Source organism: Marmota monax, unplaced genomic scaffold, assembly GCF_021218885.2.
Source record: "Marmota monax isolate L192 unplaced genomic scaffold, Marmota_monax_Labrador192_F-V1.1 WCK01_AAM20220418_F8-fsc00012, whole genome shotgun sequence".
NCBI classification, from domain to species: Eukaryota; Metazoa; Chordata; class Mammalia; order Rodentia; family Sciuridae; genus Marmota; species Marmota monax.
Genome location: NW_026695227.1, coordinates 30,355,873 through 30,374,454, shown reverse-complemented (window position 1 = coordinate 30,374,454; position 18,582 = coordinate 30,355,873). Strand labels below are relative to the sequence as shown.

Genomic DNA, 18,582 nt, shown 5'->3' with positions numbered 1-18,582 from the left:
TTTATTTTATTATTGGTTTCTAATTTCATTCCATTATGATATGATAGAATGCAGGTTAGTATATCTACTTTTTAATATTTGCTTAGAGTTGCTTTGTGGCATAATACATGGTCTATTTTAGAGAAGGATCCTGTGCTGCTGAGAAGAAAGTGTATTCGTTCATTGAAGGATGAAATATTCTATATATGTCAGTTAAGTCTAAGTTATTGATCATATTATTGAGTTCTATAGTTTATTTGTTCAACTTTTGTTTGAATGATCTATCCAGTGGTGAAAGAGCTGTGTTAAAATCACCAAGAATTATTGTGTTGTGGTCTATTTGACTCTTGAACTTGAGAAGAATTTTTTGTTTGTTTTATATATTTTTGTTAGTTTTAGGTGGCCACAAAAATCTTTATTTTATTTTTATGTGGTGCTGAGGATTGAACTCAGTGCCTCCTGCATGCCAGGCGAACACTCTACCACTAAGCCACAACCCCAGCCCCCACCCTCCACCCCACCCCCGCAGAAGAATTTGTTTGATGAAGGTAGATGCTCCATTGTTTAGGGAATAAAAATTTATTATTGTTATGTCTCATTGGTGAATGTTTCCCTTAAGCAGTATAAAATATCCTTCTTTATCCCTTTTGATTAAACTTTGGCTTGATATAAGGATGGAAACCCCTGCTTGCATCTCCAGTCCATGTGAGTGGTATGATTTTTCCCAACCTTTCACCTTCAGTCTGTGGATGTATTTTCTTATGAGGTGAGTCTTTTGGAGGCAGCATGTTGTTGGGTCTTTTTAAAAAAATCCAATCTGCCAGTCTATGTCTTTTGATTGGTCAGTTTAGGCCATTAATATTCAGGGTTATTATTGAGACATGATTTGTATTCCCAGCCATTTTTGTTCATTTTTGGTATTTAACTTAACTTGGTTTCTCCTTTGAATAGTTTTTCCTTTAGTGTAATACCTCTCTTTGCTGATTTTCATTGTTGTTTTTCATTTCCTCTTCATGGAATATTTTGCTGAGAATGTTCTGTAGTTCAGGCTTTTTTGAGTTGTAAATTCTATTAACTTTTGTTTATCATGCAAGGTTTTTATTTCATCATTAAATCAAAAGCTTAATTTGGCTGCATATAAGATTCTGGGTTATAGACATTATGATTGCTGTCTGTATATAGGTGACTCTATGACCAGTGTGATTCTGCAATCTGTACAATCAGAAAAATGAGAAATTATACCCCAATTGATTCAAATGTATGAATTGCCAAGATTATTGTAATGTCATGTGTAGCTAATAAAAAAATAATAGTTGTACAAAAACAAAAGATTCTAGGTTGGCATCCATTTTCTTTCAGAGCTTGATATATGTTGTTTCAGGATCTTCTAGCTTTCAAGGTCTGGGTTGAAAAGTCTACATATAATCTTATTGGTTTCATCTTATATGTAATTTTATTCCTTTCTCTAGTGGCTTTTAATATTCTCTCCTTATTCTGTATGTTGGGTATTTTCATTATAATGAGACTCAGTGTGGATCTGTTGTGATTTTGTACATTTGATGTCCTGTAAGCCTCCTGAATTTGGTTTTCCAATTCATTCTTCATGTTTGGAAAATTTTCTGATATTATTTTATTAAATAGATTCCTCATTCCTTTGGTTTGGAACTCTAAGCCTTCCTGTATCCCAATAACTCTTTAAACTTGATCTTTTCATGCTATCCCATATTTCTTGAATGTTCTACTCATGGTTTCTTTCCATTTTCACTGTGTAGTCTACATTCTTTTCAAGATTAATATTTTATCTTCATTGTCTGAGGACATGTCTTCCAAGTGATCTAATCTGTTGGTGATACTTTTAGTTGAACTTTTAATTTGGTTTATTGTTTCTTTCATTTCAAGTATTTCTATTTGGTTTTGTTTTAGAACCTCTGTCTCCCTATTGAAGTAATCTTTTTCTTTCTGTATTTGTTTATGTAGCTCATTGTCAAAATATCTTTTACTGCCTGTATTTACTCTCTTATATCATTCTTTAATTCACAGGACATTTTAATTATGTACATCTTGAACTCCTTCTTTGTAATTTCTTCTGCTGCAGAAGATTCTAATAATATGGTATCTTGATTTGTTTGAGGTACTTTCTTCCCTTGTCTTTTCATATTGCTTGTGTGTCCTCCCTTTTAACACTGTGGATCGGAGGCATTATTGTTTTTACCCTATAGGCTTATAGTGCCCCTGTGTCCCTATACCTCTCCTTTGAGGTAAAGGACAATGTTAACAGATCTCAATATAACTAATATACACCCTGAAAACAAATGTTTGCTATTAAGACATTTACAGTTTGGTCACAATGTAGAGAAATGATGAATTCAATTATTACCTACAGTATACTCAGTAGGTTTGTAAAAGGGTCTACAGTTTCTGATGAAGGACAAAGAACCAGGGGTGAAGAGTAGAATGATATGCTGAGGAGGTAGGAGGTGAGATATAGAATTATTATATCTTAGGAAGTGTGAAAGAGAAATCTAAAGAGGAAGATTAGTAGCAGGAGAAGGGAGAGGAAGTAATTTTATGTAGACAAGTAATTGGAAAAACAGTAGAGTACATAAAACAAACACACATATATATATTAAGAAAAATTTTAAAAATGTTAAAATAGTAGAAATTGGTAGAGAAAATGAAAAAAAAAGAATATAAACACAATTGTAATATACTATTCGGATGTCCCAGTCCTCAAAATCCTAATTCATGCAAAATACTCGGTTTTACATATATTGGAGATGTGAGAGTAGGAGAATAGAGAGGGTGACGGGGGAAAAAATCTTGAAGAAAGAAACAGGGATTGTTTTGGTTGGAGAAACAGGGTTTGTTTTCCTGCTTTCCTTCTCATCCAATAGGTGGGATCATCTGTTGTTAGCTAGTATCTCCACCCACAGGATGGTGAAGGTAACCAAGGTATCACTGTGCTGGAGTAGCAGCTGCTGGGGAGAGGGAGGAGTTAGAAACTGGGTACTTGACCAGCCAGAGTTCCAAACTGGGAGTTGCCTCCACTGAAGATGTGTGATTAAGGGGGCCCAAGATGGAGGCGCCTGCTGTTAACAGTGAGGTGTCAGATTGGATCGGGGGAGCTGGGCAATGGCGTTGGACCATGAGTTCAGAGAAGAGCTCTGTGGTGTTCAGTGTGTGGTTGTTGGCTGACTTCAGAGCCTGTGTGAGGTTCTCGGGTGCAGGCAGGCTACTATGCGCAGGGAACTATCTCCGCTGCTGAAGAGTCCCAATATGATGGCCACCAGGGAGTACCACGTTGGTAAATGGGAGTCCACACAGGAGTGGTGGTGGGAGTTCCTACTCCTGTGAAGCTGCTGGATGTCCTGCATGGGAGCAGCATCTGTGATTTCTGCTTGTGTGGGTGGCTGAAAGTTCTTTGCAGGTACTGGTGCTACCAATGGTCTTGCTCCGGTACCGATAGTCCTGCGTAGGTGAGTAGTTGGGAGACCTACTCTGAGGCTGAGGCCTGGAGCCCTGGACTACCTGGTGATTCCCACATGGGTGCAGGAATATTGCTTGCAGAGAAGCAGTATTCTCACTATGTGAATCCCAGGTCACAAAGCAACACAGAATGCTGCCTCCCTCTGGCCTGCCATCTTGGATCCCTAGTGCTTTCTTTCTTGTGTGAATCCTGATAAGCTCATAAAAGTCCTACAAAATCTCTAAATCAATCTCTATTCCTTGTATTTGGTACAAATCATAACACAAAATCTGATGTGGAAGTTTCCAAACCTGAAATTTTGCTTACTTGAAACCTAAACATTTGAAATTACAGTTTTGCTTGGTTTTCTGCAGCAACATTTCTCCTCTGAAGCAACACATCTACCACTGAATAAAAGGGAGGAAAGTCAGGTGGTATAAAGACTGCATATCTCTGTGTCCTTATGCAGAGGGGTGAAGGTGATGAGAAGCCTGAGTTATATCTGCAGATGTTGCATCCATTCCATACCAGATGATTAGGTCAAGCCAATCAGCAGCTTTCCTCTTATTGGTCTAAGAGTGACCATTATAGCTAAATAGTCCAAAGGAAAGGATTTATATCTTTTGTGGAAGGCGGGTTTTCTCTTTCCTCCCATGGATGTGAATAGGGTCTGAAAGCCATCTTGGGATCATGAACAGAACCATCCTTGGGACAAAGCTCCCTCTGAGGAAGAAGGCTGAGCAGAGCTATGGACAGAGCCTGGGTCCTTGATGTCATCATTAAACTGCTGAATCAACCAACCTCAGAGCCCAACTCCTACCTCTGGCTCCTCGTTATTTGAGATATTTTTTTCTTCCCTTTTAAGGGTATTAACTGTTCCTTGCAACATAATGCATTTTGATATATTCTGTATTTCCAAGTTCCAGTCGCACTGGAACTTTAGACTTATGGATTCAACTGCTTATCATACCTTCCTCTTGGCTGTCCCACTGTGTCTAACATTCCATAAGTTTAAAACTGACTTTGTTAACAAGATCATGGTATTTGCAGGCAAATGGATGGCATTAGAGCAGATTATGCTAAGTGAAGTTAGTCAATCCCTAAAAAACAAATGCCGAATATCTTCTCTGATATAAGGGGGGTGACTCAAAATGGGATAGGGAGGAAGAGCATGAGAAGAAGACTACCACTAAATAGGGAAGAGAGGTGGGAGGGAAAAAGAGGGAGAAGGGGAGTTGCATGGAAGATGGAAGGAGAACCTCATTGTTATACAGAATACATATATGATGTTGTGATGAGAAAAAGAAAAAAAAAAGTGTGTCACATTAGATTGGATAGAGAGAAAGGATGGGAGAGGAGAGGAGGAGTAGGGGGTATAGGAAGGGCAGCAGAATAGAATAGACATTATGATTGATGTATGTACATTCCATGTATGTATTATATGTCAAAATACATTCTGCTGTCATGTATGACTAAAAAAAATAAAAATAAATCGTATGGTTAAAAACAAAAACAAAAACCTGACTTTGTCGTATTGGTCTCTGCTCCCTCCCCCAGCTCCAGGTTTTCCTTCTGCCGCAGTCTGGCTGCAGCAGAATAAGGGGGGGGGGGTGAGGAGCAACTTGTGTACATTGATACAGCAGGAGTGGGAGCCGTTTATTGCAGGACAGGAGCAGTATTTATACATTCCACACAGCTTATGTAATTAACATAAACTAGATACATCAGTCAACCAATCAGGAATCTCTACACTTAATGGCTCGCTTTTGTTACTTCTCAAACCACTCCCTCTGGCATTTTGCCAGGCACCATCCAGACTTGTTTACGAACTCTAACATTCCCCTGGCAAAATGCCAGGTGTTATTTTTGACTTGTTTACAGACTCTAACACCTTCTTTCTGTGAAAGGTGCTAACTTCTATCTGCCTGGCTGTCCCAGAGTATTTCTCAAATTCCTTTCTGACTACCCTGTTCATCATCATCTCTCCTTCTAATTCTTTCTACACATTTTTTCACCAGCATAATCTTTCTAAAATGCAGATCTGAATATTTTATTCTCCTCTCAAAACCCTTCCTTACATTTCTCCCCTTTTCCTTAGGATAAATTCTGAAAGACTCAATATGGTTTATGACTTATTTTGGTACTGGGGATTGAACCCAGGGGTGCTTAACCAGTAAGCCACATCCCCTTTTTATTTTGAGAAAGGGCTTTGCTAAATTGCTTAGGACCTCTCTAAGTTGCTGAGTATGGCTTTGAACTTGCAATCCTCCTGCTTCAACCTTTGAAGTTGCTGGGATTACAGGTGTGTGCCACTATGCTCTGCAATATGGCTTATTACATATGACCAGGCTCCTATTTTGTCTTTCCAGCCTCAGCACTATTTCTTCCTTTTTATCCTCCACTCATGTTTTTAGAACCACTTTCAGTCTTCAAATTGTTCTTACTGCCTGGCTGAGTTCTCGACCTAGTTCTCCTGCTCATTCACCAGGGCTCAATGTGATCTCATCTCCCAAAGCCCTCCCTACCCCGAAAGACTGGGTCAAGAGCCCCTCCTAATGTTACTGTACCACTATGTGCTTTTTCCACATGTAACGCTCATGGGGCTGGCATTTTCTGCTTATTTGTCTATCACCCCAGATGTGAGCTCCTAGAAAGCAGAGATTCTGGCTTATTCTCTGAACCTAGCAGTATAATTGAATGGAGAAGAAAATCTTAAACCCAGAGTGGATTTTTACTTGACAGCAGAGTTAGGCTGGAATGGAATTGGAGGACAGCATGGAAATAAGACATTTCAAGCAGTGTGTGTGTGTGTGGGGGGGGTAGCAGAATCCAATTTGCTGTCCAAGTGTATTGAATAGATTTGGATGGGTGGCAGGGGAAGGCCAGGGAAGGAAACCATTGATAATGTAGTTAATGTAACCCAGGCAAGAGATGATGATAGCCGGACTAAGGTGGTGATAGTAGGAAGGGGGAGAACCTGAAAAAGTTAAGAAGCAAATGGTGGTGGTGGTAAGGGGTGTAGCTCAGTATTAGAGCCGTTGCCTAGTATGCACATGAAACCCAGCATACACATGTGTGCACACATACATATACCAAACACACACACACAGGGAAAAAAATTAGATTCTTAACAGAATTTATAGTAGAAAAGAAAAGAAATGTGTACAAGATGAGTAGATTTTATTTTTTTTTAGAGAGAGAGAGAATTTTTTAGTTTTCCGCTTGAGCCACATCCCCAGCCAAGATGAGTAGATTTTAATTTGACAAGAGAGGTTCAGTGGTGCTTTCTTTCGGGGTGGAGAACCCAGAAGATAGAGTCTGATTGCAGATGGAGAGAAAGGTGGGGAGTTTGTTTGGAACAGTTTGAGTTGGAGTGACCTATGGGATACCCAGCAGGCAGCTGTGTATTCAGGGCTGCAGGTGAGTAACAGAAGTTGATAAAATATAGAAATAGGAGAAAACTCAGTTTTCTGCCAAGACAGTGGGGATCAGAAAATAAATGACAATCTGGGGCTGGGGTTGTGGCTCAGAGGCAGAGCACTCGTGTAGCATGTGAAAGGCCCTGGATTTGATCCTCAGCACCATAAAAAAATAAATTAAATAAAGGTATTGTGAAAAAAATCTTAAAAAAAGAAAAAATAAATAAATGACAACCTGACATTCACAAAGCCCTAGGTTTGATCCCCAACACAACGAAAGAAATGACTGGAGATAAAAAGATAAATTACTGAGGCTCTTCCCCTTTCCACAGACACAAATACACTGGAGGTTTCTCTTAATAGCAATTTTATTTGACTCAACAGTGAAACTCAGACTCAGACCCTACCCATCCCCACCATGGGATCATGACTGGAGCAGACTTGTCCTGGTACTCATCAGCCTCTTACCAAGACACAAAGAAATAAGTATATGTATCAGGTCAGGAAGAGGCTCAGCTAGTGCTGGCCAGGTAGGACTTAGCTAAGAGACAGGGGTGGGGGGATTGATGCCACCCCAGACACATGCAGAGGAGGGGAAACTCATTCAGGGATAGTTTTAGGGTCCAGGCTTAGAGTAGGCCTAGAGCAGGAGCAGGGACCTTCCAGCCAAGGGGCTCAATAGCTGTGAGTGGAAGATTTGTCAAGCTCACTATGCTGCTCCTTCTGGGACTCTGTCACCACCTGCTGGGGGCAAGGTATACAAGGGGCAGAAGGTTCAGCACCATGCTCCTTAGGTTCCTGGGGTCCCTTGCCTAGTACAACCAGCTGAGGCCAGTTTATCCATCCCCCTTCTCTGTCTCCATCGCTTCCCCAGGAACCACTCATCCTCAATACTCTCAAGATCTATAGCCAGGCTGGGGTTTAGAAGTACCATGGGTACCTGGGACAGGGGACTTGTCTCACCTCCCCATCCCGGGTCTCAATTGTTCGGATTAGAACCATCTTCCGGCTGTGGATGTCCTGGGAAGGCTCCACCTCAGGCACTAGAGAAAGCAGGGTGAGGGATAGAAGGGAAATGACTTGGGGGTTTCTCTTCTTTCAGGCTCTCACTCCCATTCCCAAGGGGGGGGGGTCTCTTCTTTCAGGCTCCCACTCCCATTCCCAAGGGTGGGTAAGGCATGTCAAGAGGAGTAGGGACCAGTATAAATCAGGACTCAGTAGTTTCCTTGAGAGAACTGATCCCTGAGCGGAGCTAGAACAAGAAAAGTCCAATCAGAGCACAAGAGGACCAAGGGAGGTACAGGCTGGAAGTCAGAAGCAGAGGACTCACCGGTTGTCTTTAAACTTAAAGAAGCAAAGGAATGGATGGGCACGGAGATCCTGTGGACCAAGCGCACAGTCAGCGAGCGTGCTCTGCCCAGGCCATTCCCATCCCTCTACCTGCCAAGCGGATCACTCCCTGCCCCACCCCCAAAGCCCCACCCCTCACCGGCTTTCTTCGCCCTCCAGCAATTTCCGGTAGGTTGCTATCTCGATGTCCAGGGCCATCTTGACGTTCAGAAGCTCCTGGTACTCACGCAAGTGCCGCGCCATCTCTTCCTTTAACTGTCGCAGCTCCTCCTCGAGCCTCGCGGCCCCGGCTTGATACCCACCTGCCTCCAGGGCGAACTGCTCCTCCAGCTCCCGCAGCTGTCTGAGCAGCGCCTCATTCTGCAGTGGAGAAGGAGAAAGGAGTCAACCAGGGAACCCTTCATCCTCTGTCCGCCCCTCCCCACCTTTGGCCCGGGAGTGCAGCTTTTTCTCACCGTGCCGCGCAGCCCGTCCACTTCGCATGTCAGGCTCTGGATCTGGCGTCGAGACTCGTTCATCTCCTGCTTGGCCTGGCGCAGGGCCTCATGGTTCCGGTTGGCAGCATCGGACAGGTCTGCATACTGCGGGGTGAAAGAGTAACCAGGGTTGGAGTGGGCTGGGACAAGTGACACTCCCCAGCGTCTCCCCTCCTCAGGCTCTTTCCTTCCACTTCCCCATCCTTCCACTCCCGCAGCTCTCCCACCTTGGATTTGTACCACTCCTCTGCTTCCTGCAGATTCTTTGCTGCGATGTTCTCATACTGCGCCCTGATGTCCCTCAGCGCCGCGGTCAGCTCTGGCTTCACCGTGGCCTCTACCTCCACCTGCTGCACCTGCTGACTCTCCATGCTCACCTGCAGGTCTCGCAGCTCCTATCCTCCAGGACAAGACAAAGAATGAGCCTACAGCGCAAATCCGAGCGGGAGTGCGCAGTTTGCACCCAGATAAGAGAGGAAACACTTGACAAACGGAATGGGACTCCAGGTAGCGCAGAGCGCACAAGACTGCGAAACCTGCGCCCAGGCTGGTGCTAAACCAGCGGTCAAGTTGAGTGTAGTTCCAATGCCTACCAACAGGTGGCGCAGGGGTGGGAATCCAAACCACCTGTAGAGCAAGTGATGAATGGCAGCGTCTACCCAAAGAAAATCTCACTTCTAATCTCCAGGGCGATTCCTCAACCCCACCCACTAATGTCCGCAGCTCCAACAAAGCCACTCCCAAACCTCCCCGGTCACCTCCTCGTGCAGCTTCTTGAGGAACTCAATTTCATCCATCAGGGACTCAATCTTGCGCTCTAGTTCCAGGCGGGACAGGGTGGCATCGTCCACATCCTTTGTGGGGTGGGAATGGGGGTTCAAGAGAAGGAGGGACTGTTCAGGACAAGGAAGGGCCGAGCCTTCCCTATCTGCCTCTGGAGGCAATTTGGTTGCCTTCCCACGCCAACCGATGGGACCCTGGGCAAGCAAGTCAGCGACAGGAGTAGAGAAGCGGAACTCGACGTGAAGCCGAGGCTCACCTTGCGGAAGAACACGAGGTTGTGCTCCGCTTCCTCTCTTTTTCGCGTCTCTTCCTCCAACCTGATGTGTAGAATGTTTAGAGACTGAGCTTCAGGTACTTCTCCCAGCCCTCGCCCCAAACCGTGTCCCCTAGGATCCCTGTTATTACTGCCCAGGACTTCTAGGGAAGAGGCTGCCTGGTAGAATCTCCCGACTTTCTTTTCAAAGCTCTGAGAGCTGAGAAGGGGTCCCCTTAACATGCAGGGAAGGCATGGATATCCCCATCACCACCCAGACCATCAGAACACGGACGAGGATGCTGCCCGCACACACTCGGGTTGGCCCAGAGAACCACGCCCTTGGATTGCTGAAGAAGGGAGAGAGATACTGTCGCCTCGACGGACGTCGCCCAGCCCCAGCCCTGCCCCCTGACCTCTGTTTGAGCGCCGCCAGATCCTCTGCAAGCCCGTCTCGTTCCACCTGCACCCGGTCGCGCTCACGCCCCAGCAGCTCTAGCTCTCGCCGCAGCTCTCGCAGCTCTTGCTGGCACAGCTGGTCGGCGCGCGCTGGCTCCTGGCCCCGGGCCTGGCTCAACTCGCCGCGCAGGGCTGCATTCTGCTGCTCTAGAAAACGCACCTTCTCAATGAAGTTCGCGAAGCGGTCATTGAGCTCCTGTAGCTCTTGCTTCTCGTTGCTGCGAGTGGCCAGGAACTCCTGGTTGAGGGCCTCGGCCATGGAGAAGTCGAGGCGCTCTGAGGGCAGGCGCAGGGCCCCAGCTCGAGGGGCACGGAAGCTGCCCAGGCGCACCGAGGAACTCGGGGACGCCGATCCCAGCAGGCGGCTGCTTGAGAAGCGCGAGCTGGACGAGTAGGAGAAGGCCCCAGGAGACAGTGAGGGTGGAGGCCCGAAGGTGCGGCGGTATGAGGTGGAGCTGATGCTGGCCCGGAGGCCCGACGGATGGTGGCTCATGACTGCTGGTGATCACCGCTCTCAGAGTTAGGACAGGGCGGAAAGGAGCCGCAGACAGCTGCGGGGCGGCTTTATAGCCCTGTGGTCCCCCGGAGGGGAGCACGAGCAGCTCCTCCCACTGGCCTGAGGGCCGGCTAAGGCTGGGCTGTGTGGGGAGGGGGACGCCCCACCCTGCGGAACTTGCTGCGGCGCCGCTCCCTCCCCCGCCTGGGTGCGGGGCGCCCAGCCTACTTGATTCCCCCTGTTGCTGGAGCCGGTAGAAGCGGGAATGTAACTATAGACGGGGGTGGAGTGGGGTAGGGGTCAGCGCCTTCCAGCAAGCATTCAAAGCTAGAGCCTAGGATGGGAAGTCTTGACTTGAACTGGGGTCCCTGCCCGGAATATTTGATAAAAATTATGGAATAGGAGGACCTGAGGTTAAAGGGCAAGCTTCTGGCACATGAATAATGAGGTTAGGTGGATGGAGAGCTGGCCTGGCCTGGGCCTCCACTTGCGCGTGCTTCCACTTGCTGGAAACAGGGCCATTCTTTCACCTGCTGTCTGTGGCTGCCTCCTTCACCATACCCAGAAGAAATACGGGACAGGAGAGCAGAAGCAGAGGGGGCTGGGGAAGGGCTGATCTCTCCCTATTCCCCAGGGCCCTGTGAAGGGCTAGTGATTGGCGCCAGCTATGCCGCTAATGGACTGACCAACTCCCCTCCCCCTCCCCCTATCCCTGCAGAGGTTGTCTGCTGCTGATGTTTCCACCTTAAAGACACAGCCCCAAACCTGAACCTAACCCAGGCTGCAACAGGGCCGGTACTTCACAGGGGCCTGAAGAGGGCTGGGCCCAGTTCTTGGAGGATGTGTGCTAGCCAAAGCCTGAAAGCTATGTGGGCCTGAGATATGCTGTCTGCCTCTCCACCCCCCTCCCTACCAACTGCTGCTCAGTCATGGGCTTTACGGGAACCAGGGCAATTCCTAAGGTACCAAGGGGAGGGGGCTGAAGGGCAGCAGCTACTGCCAAGGCTGAACAGACTGGCCGGAACCGGTTTCCAGTATTGAGGAGTTACAGGTATCCAGGGATGAGCTGAGCTGGTGGGGATGGGGGAGACTGGGGAAAAGAGAAGGTGCCTAACCCCCCTCCCTCCCCACACCATCTAAAAAAGAGAGAAAAGGCCCTGGGCAGATCCATAAACAGATACATATGCATAGCCCCTATACATGTATACACACATTATACACACAAATATACAACCATACATTCCTTTACACACACACACACACACACACACACCCCAAGTTGGAGGGAAGGCTGATGTCTGGCCTTTGCATGTCACACAGCTTCCAGAATGCAGGCACAGGCTGCCCAGGAGTGGCCAGAGGCAGCTCCGATGGAATGGTCTGCTCTGCGGGAGTCAGGGTGCTGAGGCCTGTTGGCTTGCCAGGAGCCAAGGGATTGCTGCTGCAGGGGATTCCCAGGCTCTCCAGAAGGACAGGTCCACCTCAGATTGGCCCTGAGGATGAGAGTTGGGTGTCTTGGGAAGCAGGCTTGGGGTTCTAGGCTGGATCACTGGCTGGCCAGCTCCTCCATACTGCAGGACAGAGAACTCCCCACTCCCTTTGTGTCCTCTGAGATGGGCCAGAGCCAACGCCCTGCTAGCTAGCTCACATCCCTACAGCCTCCCCCTGCTTTCCAGGCCCCTCCTTCCTTCCGGGCTATTAGTCTCTCCCTGCACAGCTGCCAGGTCTTTCTCCTTGATCTGGTTTGGTTGCCAGGGAAATGGGAAGAAGGAGGATGGGAGAAAGGGGACAGGATGGATAAACCATCCTAACTCTTAACTAACTGGGAGTTATCCCTGTGGTCTCATGAGAAGTCCTAACTTCTGGTTAGGAGCTTGGCAGGTGTGAGGAGGGGGCTGGGGAAACTTTGGTGCTTTCTGCCGCAGCCCTGGGCTCTGAGCCCCAGCAGCCATTGGTGAGAAGCCTCATCTACCACATATTCAGCCCCACCCTCCAGGAACTAACTGAAAGCCAGCACTGCACTCTGTATTGAAGGGCAGGCAAGGCCTGGGGAGGACCAGCTCAAGTCCTGTCTGTAGGGAGCTGGTGTAGACCTGGCCTCTGAAAGTAGAGGGGACTCAAGCTGGGGAGTCCCTGGTGGAGTTCCTATCCCCTTTCTTACTTAAGCCCCTCCCACCCTCAGATGCCTCAGAGGAGAGGAGACCAGAGGGTCTTTCAGTAGGGCTCTGCCAGTTATGGAGTGAGGAAGACCAGAACCTGGAGGGGAAACTGCCAGGCAGAGGTGGCTCCTCTGCTTACTGGAAAGAAGCCAGGCCTGGGAGATATTAGAGCAGGAAGACAGGTGGGAAAAGTCATGGGTAAGATCCAATCCAACTGCCACTCTTCTCCAGGTCCCCCTACTCTCTATTGTACAAATTTAGGCTTCCCTCCATCTTTTTTTTTTTTTTTCAATACCAGGGGTGCTTAACCACTTAGCCACATTCCCAGTCATTTTTATATTTTATTTTGATACAGGGTCTTGCTAAATTGCTTAAGGCCTCACAAAGTTGCTGAAGCTGGCTTTGAACTCATGATTCTCCTGTCTCAGCCTCTGAGCTGCTGGGAATACAGGCCTGTGCCACCATGCCTGGCTTGTTCCTCCATCTCAACAAAATACAGATAACTGTAGCTTCTACCTTGTAGTATTAGGAAGATTAAATGAATAAATATATGGATATGCTTAGGACACACATTGTAAAGGCTGCAAATATGAGCTACTTTTTAAAAAAAATATTTATTTTTTAGTTGTAGTTGGACACAATGCCTTTATTTTATTTATTTTTATGTGGTGCTGAGGATGGAACCTAGGGTCCCGCACGTGCGAGGTGAGCACTCTACCGTTGAGCCACAACCCCAGCCCCTGAGCTACATTTTTATTATTTTACTATTACTAATCTCCCAAGTGATACTGTCAGCCCCTAAGTGCAGTGAGGATCTGGGCTTCTGTTGGATTGTCTCAACTAGTGGCCAAAAGCAGTGCTGGACCTGAGATGGAAGGAGCCTAGCGATGCCTGGCTGATGACTGGGGACAGGGGTAGCCTCATCCTTCCTTAGTGTCCCAGAACTCTGAACATGATTGCTCAATTTGATAAGCTGTGTGCTTTGGGCTTTCATAAGTGGCTAAACCTCTATTCACCCCATCCTCTTTATCCATAAATGGAGATAATAATAATAGTACCTACCTCATAGAGTTGGGAGGATTTGATGAGTTATAATATGTGAAGCTCTTAGTACTCGGCCCATAGTACATGCTGTATAAGCACCAGCCATATTCTCCTGCCTCCCTTGGCTGCTCTGTTGAAGGCTCTGAGAGAAACAACCATTGAATGCACATAGGGATTTTCAAGAAAGATGAACAATGGGGCTGGGATGTGACTCAAGTGGTTGCGTGCTTGCCTGGCATGCGTGCAGCCCGGGTTCGATCCTCAGCACCACATACAAACAAAGATGTTGTGTCCTCCGAAAACTAAAAAATAAATATAAAAAAAAAGAAAGATGAACAACAAAGTTTAGGTTACTGACAAGAGTACTATCATCTGGGGTCCTGCTCCTTAGGTTGAGGATTGGCTCACACCTCCACTCCACATACCAGGGAAAAGCTAGTGTCCTCCCCAAGATTCCTTTGCCACCCAGGCCCTGTGTCATATACCTGTAGTTCCTGCTACTCTGGAAGCTGAAGCAGGAGGATCACAAGTTCAAGGCCAGCCTGGTCAATTTATCGAGACACTGTCTCAACATAAAATACAAAAAGGTGTATTTTATGAGGTTATAGTTCAGTGGTAGCATGCCACTGGGTGCAATCCCTGGCAATGGGGGTGTTTCTGTCCCAGATTAGGAATTCAGCACTGTTCTTTGGTTCCCAAGGTCCCTTTTCCCCACCACTTAGGTAGGACTTGAGGTTCAGAGAGATGACGGTGCTTGTCTGGAGTCTTACAGTGCTTGTTTCTAGGAAATCAAGCCCTGAGCAGCCCTGCTGATGTGCTGGGCTCTGGGATCCAAGTGGAGCTTCACCCATAAAGAATCCAGCTCCCCACTTTTCAGGAGTGATTTTCAAGCCCAGTGGATTTCAGGGTCCACACTGACAGAATAGCTTCAGTGGAATTCTTTCCCCATTATTTCCATTTGGGGGCATTAACCCTCCCAGTTAGGGAGTACCCTGGACACTTTTTCCATTTCATCTTTTCTCCTATTGAATTATTTAGTAATAACTAAGCTTCATAGATGCCAAGTATCATGGTAGGCATTTTACACCTTTATTACTTCCAATCCTCACAATAACCCTATCATTTAGATACTATTCCCATTTTACAGAATACAATGGGAAGAAATTGAGGCACAAAAAGGTTAAGTAACTTGCTCAAAGTCACACAGCTAGTGAAATAGTTATTGATTTATATGTCTGACTTCCCATTCCCTAACAATATGATCTTTGAGGATAGCGATCAGATCTTAAACTTGCTTCTTGTGTTGTAGTGCAAATGTGAGGCACCTGAATCTCTTTCAGGTGCTGGTGAGCAAGATAAAAAGATGTGTTGCTGCCACCTGCTGGTCAGAGGCCAGAACAACGTGTCTGCCATCTGAATACATCTGTGCTGGAGGAGTGGAAGACTCAGGGACACTGGAACGTTTTAACTTGGGGGGATGTCTCACAGTTATTTTTTGAGGCATCCTTTTTACAGATGAGAATTATCCAAGGAGGTATAAAAAGGAGTCGTAGCAGTACTAGTATTAGAAGTTCGGAGCTGCAATAGCATTCTTCCCCTGGGCTCTAGGAGCCTCCTCTCTTCCCTCAGAAGGCAAAGCTAGAGCAGGAGGGCAAAAGCTATCCTGGACCTCAGCCCCTCATCTACCCCGCCCACAACCTCCACTCCTGCTCTTACCATGAAACCGCATCTCCACAGCCTGCCTGACCTTTCCAGCCAGAGACTCCTCAGCTGGAGAAGACAAGGGGCTGGACCTGTAAGCACATTCCACTACAAAATGCTAAGCAACACTTTAAGTGTGGACTGGGACCTGCCTCAGAATCCCTAGGGGCTGTTAAAAAGCAGATTCCAGATTTTCTGACTCTATAATCTGCATTTCAAATTTGATTTCTAATGCTGACATTTTGAGTATTATGGATTGAGGATTATGATTGTTTAAACTTTTTTTTTTTAGTTGTAGATGGACACATATCTTTATTTTTAATTTTTTTTTATTTTTATGTGGTGCTGAGGATCGAACCCGGGGCCTCAGGTGTGCCAGGCAAGCACTCTACCACTGAGCCACAACCCCAGCCCTGGATTATGATTTTTATTTAAATTTCCATGGAACCCAGAGAAAAGTTGAAGGAATACTACCATGGACCCCAGTAAGCCCTTCTCTCAGATTTACCAATTGTCAAATTTGTCCCAGCATGACATAATCACAATATTATTAGCCAATTTAAGATCTTTAACATCAATATAAGTGTTATCTAGTAAAAAGGCCATATTCAAATTCAAAATTTTCACAGCTATTTTCTCTTAATCTATGATTCAAAGATCACAAGTTATATTTGGTTGTCACTTGGGCAGAGGGAAGAGTCAGAACAGAGGGATGAGGCTGGGCTGTGCTTGGTGAGGCTCAACCGAGTGGGCAAGGGTGGAGAGTAGGAAAGGTTTGAGGGGTGGAGATGAGTCAGAAGTCAGAGCTTGAAGCCTGGATAAATCAAGGTAATGACTTTTTTTTTAGGAGACAGGATATCATTGTGTTACCCAGGCTGGCCTAAAATCCTAGGCTTATGGAATCCTCCTGCCCCAACCTCTGGAGTTGCTGGGACTACAGGTGTGTGCTACTGTGTTAAATGGTTTCCTGGCATTGTCATAACAAATTACCACAAATTTGTTGGCTTAAAACTGCCAGCTGGGGATGGGCTGGGGCTGTGGCTCAGTGGTAGAGCACTCACCTAGGTTCGATCCTCAGCACCACATAAAAATAAAGAAAAATAAAGTATTGTGTCCACCTACAAGTAAAAATAAATATTAAAAAAATAAACTGCCAGCAGGTTGCAGTGTTACACACCTGTAATCCCAGTGGCTCAGGAGGCTGAGGCAGGAGGATTGCAAGTTCAAAGCCAGCCTCAGCAACTTAGTGAGGCCCTTAGCAACTTAGAGAGAACCTGTCTTAAAATTAAAAATTAAAAAAAGGGCTGGGGATGTTGCTCAGTGGTTAAGCACTCTTGGGTTCAATCCCCTGTACCCAAACAAACAAAAAATAGACAAATTTATTTTATCACAGTTGTGAAATCCAGAAGTCCAAAACCATGGTCCTGAAAGCTATCGGGGCAAAGAATCTGTCCTTGCCTCTGCCAGCTTCTGGGAGCTCCCAGAATTCCTTGGCTGTGGCCCACTCTGATCTCTGCCTGTGCCTTCATGTGGTCTTCTGCTTCTATGTCTTCTCGCCTCCCTCTTATAAAGACAGAGATCATTGGATTTAGGGCCCACCCAGGTAATCCAGGATGACCTCACCTTGAGATCTTTAACCTGTTTATGTCACCACCCTTTGTCTACAAGGACAGCTCAATGATCTTCTCTAGAAGATGTGGGAGGTCCTGGGGTTAGGTTCACTATTTGTGTCAGGCTTCAGGGTGATGATTCTGAGCCAGTCTCCTTGCTCTTCCATACCTCCACAGATAAACCAAGCCCCTATTCATAGTTGCCTACTAAAAGGAAGACAGTGGCATATATTTTGCAAACATTTTTGATTTCTGGTTTGAATTTGGCCAGGACTCCTGGAAAGAATGGAAGGAAGATGAATTCAAATGGAATTTTTACTCTTTCAAGGTACTGTTTGCTCTGGAAAAGGAGTTACACACATTTAAAGGGGCCTTAAAGCTGAATACAGTGGCTCACATGTACTGTGAGTGTACAGTTACTGAGGAGGCTGAGGCAGGAAGATTCAAGTTTGAGGCCATCCTCAGCAACATAGCAATATCCTATTCAAAATAAAATAAAAAGGAGTGGGGATGTAGCTCAGTGGTGAGTGCTCACTAGCATACAGGAGGCTCTGGGTTCAATCTCCAGTACTATGAAAAAAAAAAATCATTTGAATTAAATTAAGGGGCCCTAAGCCAGCTGTCTTGTGCATAGCCTAATCCCAGGGAGTCTGAGGTGGAAGGATTCCTTGAGCTCAGAGATTTGAGACCAGCCTGGCCAAAGTAAGACTTTGTTTCAAAGTAAAAGGAATTTAGTTTTTTTATTATTATTTTACTAAAATTTCATATGAAGGATTGCATAAAGCTTTTATTTTAATTAGAATCTTTTTTGTTTTTTTGCAGTAAACAATAGAAGAGCCAATTCAAGTGCTTGGATATAGCTCAGAGAGGTAGAGCACTTGCCTAACATGCACAAATCCCTGAGAATGCCAACTCAGTGTCCTAATCTCCTATAATAAAAAATAAATAAATAAAATAACGAGAGAGAGAGAGAGAGAGAGAGAGAGAGAGAGAGAGAGAGAGAGAACAGTTTCTGACTATATGAAATATAGTCAAGGGCTCAGCACCCTATCATGGACTCAAGTTCATCTTTCTGCTCTGCCATGCTCAAGTTGTTAGCTTTTGTTCTCATATTTGTTCCCTTGTGGTTACAAGATGGCTGCACTGCAGCAACTTGAAGCATCCTGTGCAAGCATCATATACTCCCACAATAATGTCCAAAGGTTGGAAGAGAGAAAATCCTTTCTCTGCATTCCTATTCAAGAGAAAAAAAAAATTTCCAGTAATACCTTCCTTTTATTCCCCAACCAGCAGACATTACCTCACCCCTCATTTCCATAATTACATCACTCATCACTTGCTGTTTCCTTAACCAATCCGTGGTAAGAGCACTAGAATTGCCTTGGTT

At 46.0% G+C, this 18,582-nt stretch overlaps 1 protein-coding gene across 2 annotated transcripts; it reads right to left on the bottom strand.

Annotated features, from left to right (window-relative positions):
* Positions 1–7,214: 7,214 nt before the first annotated feature.
* Positions 7,215–12,279, bottom strand: Prph (peripherin). Of its 2 annotated transcripts, none has more exons than XM_046436011.1 (9): positions 10,143–12,279; positions 9,730–9,790; positions 9,449–9,544; positions 8,918–9,085; positions 8,670–8,795; positions 8,354–8,574; positions 8,195–8,244; positions 7,828–7,907; positions 7,215–7,608 (listed from the first exon to the last, which is right to left on the bottom strand). In XM_046436011.1, the coding sequence occupies exons 1-9, from the start codon at positions 10,676–10,678 to the stop codon at positions 7,540–7,542; spliced, it is 1,407 nt and encodes a 468-aa protein (XP_046291967.1). In that variant the 5' UTR covers positions 10,679–12,279; the 3' UTR covers positions 7,215–7,539. The 2 variants fall into 2 exon arrangements, with proteins under 2 accessions (XP_046291967.1, XP_046291968.1); XM_046436012.1 differs by having other exon boundaries at positions 7,215–7,605.
* Between the last annotated feature and the right edge of the window lie 6,303 nt (positions 12,280–18,582).

What these genes read in the sequence shown, in the direction of transcription:
- Prph (XM_046436011.1), bottom strand. Translation starts at nt 10,678, where the DNA reads ATGAGCCACCATCCGTCGGGCCTCCGGGCCAGCATCAGCTCCACCTCA. An exon ending in ACCTCGTGTTCTTCCGCAAG is followed by an intron (nt 9,545 to 9,729) that starts GTGAGCCTCGGC and finishes CACCCCACAAAG; the next exon opens with GATGTGGACGATGCCACCCT. An exon ending in CTGGAGGGCGAAGAAAGCCG is followed by an intron (nt 8,245 to 8,353) that starts GTGAGGGGTGGG and finishes CTTGGTCCACAG; the next exon opens with GATCTCCGTGCCCATCCATT.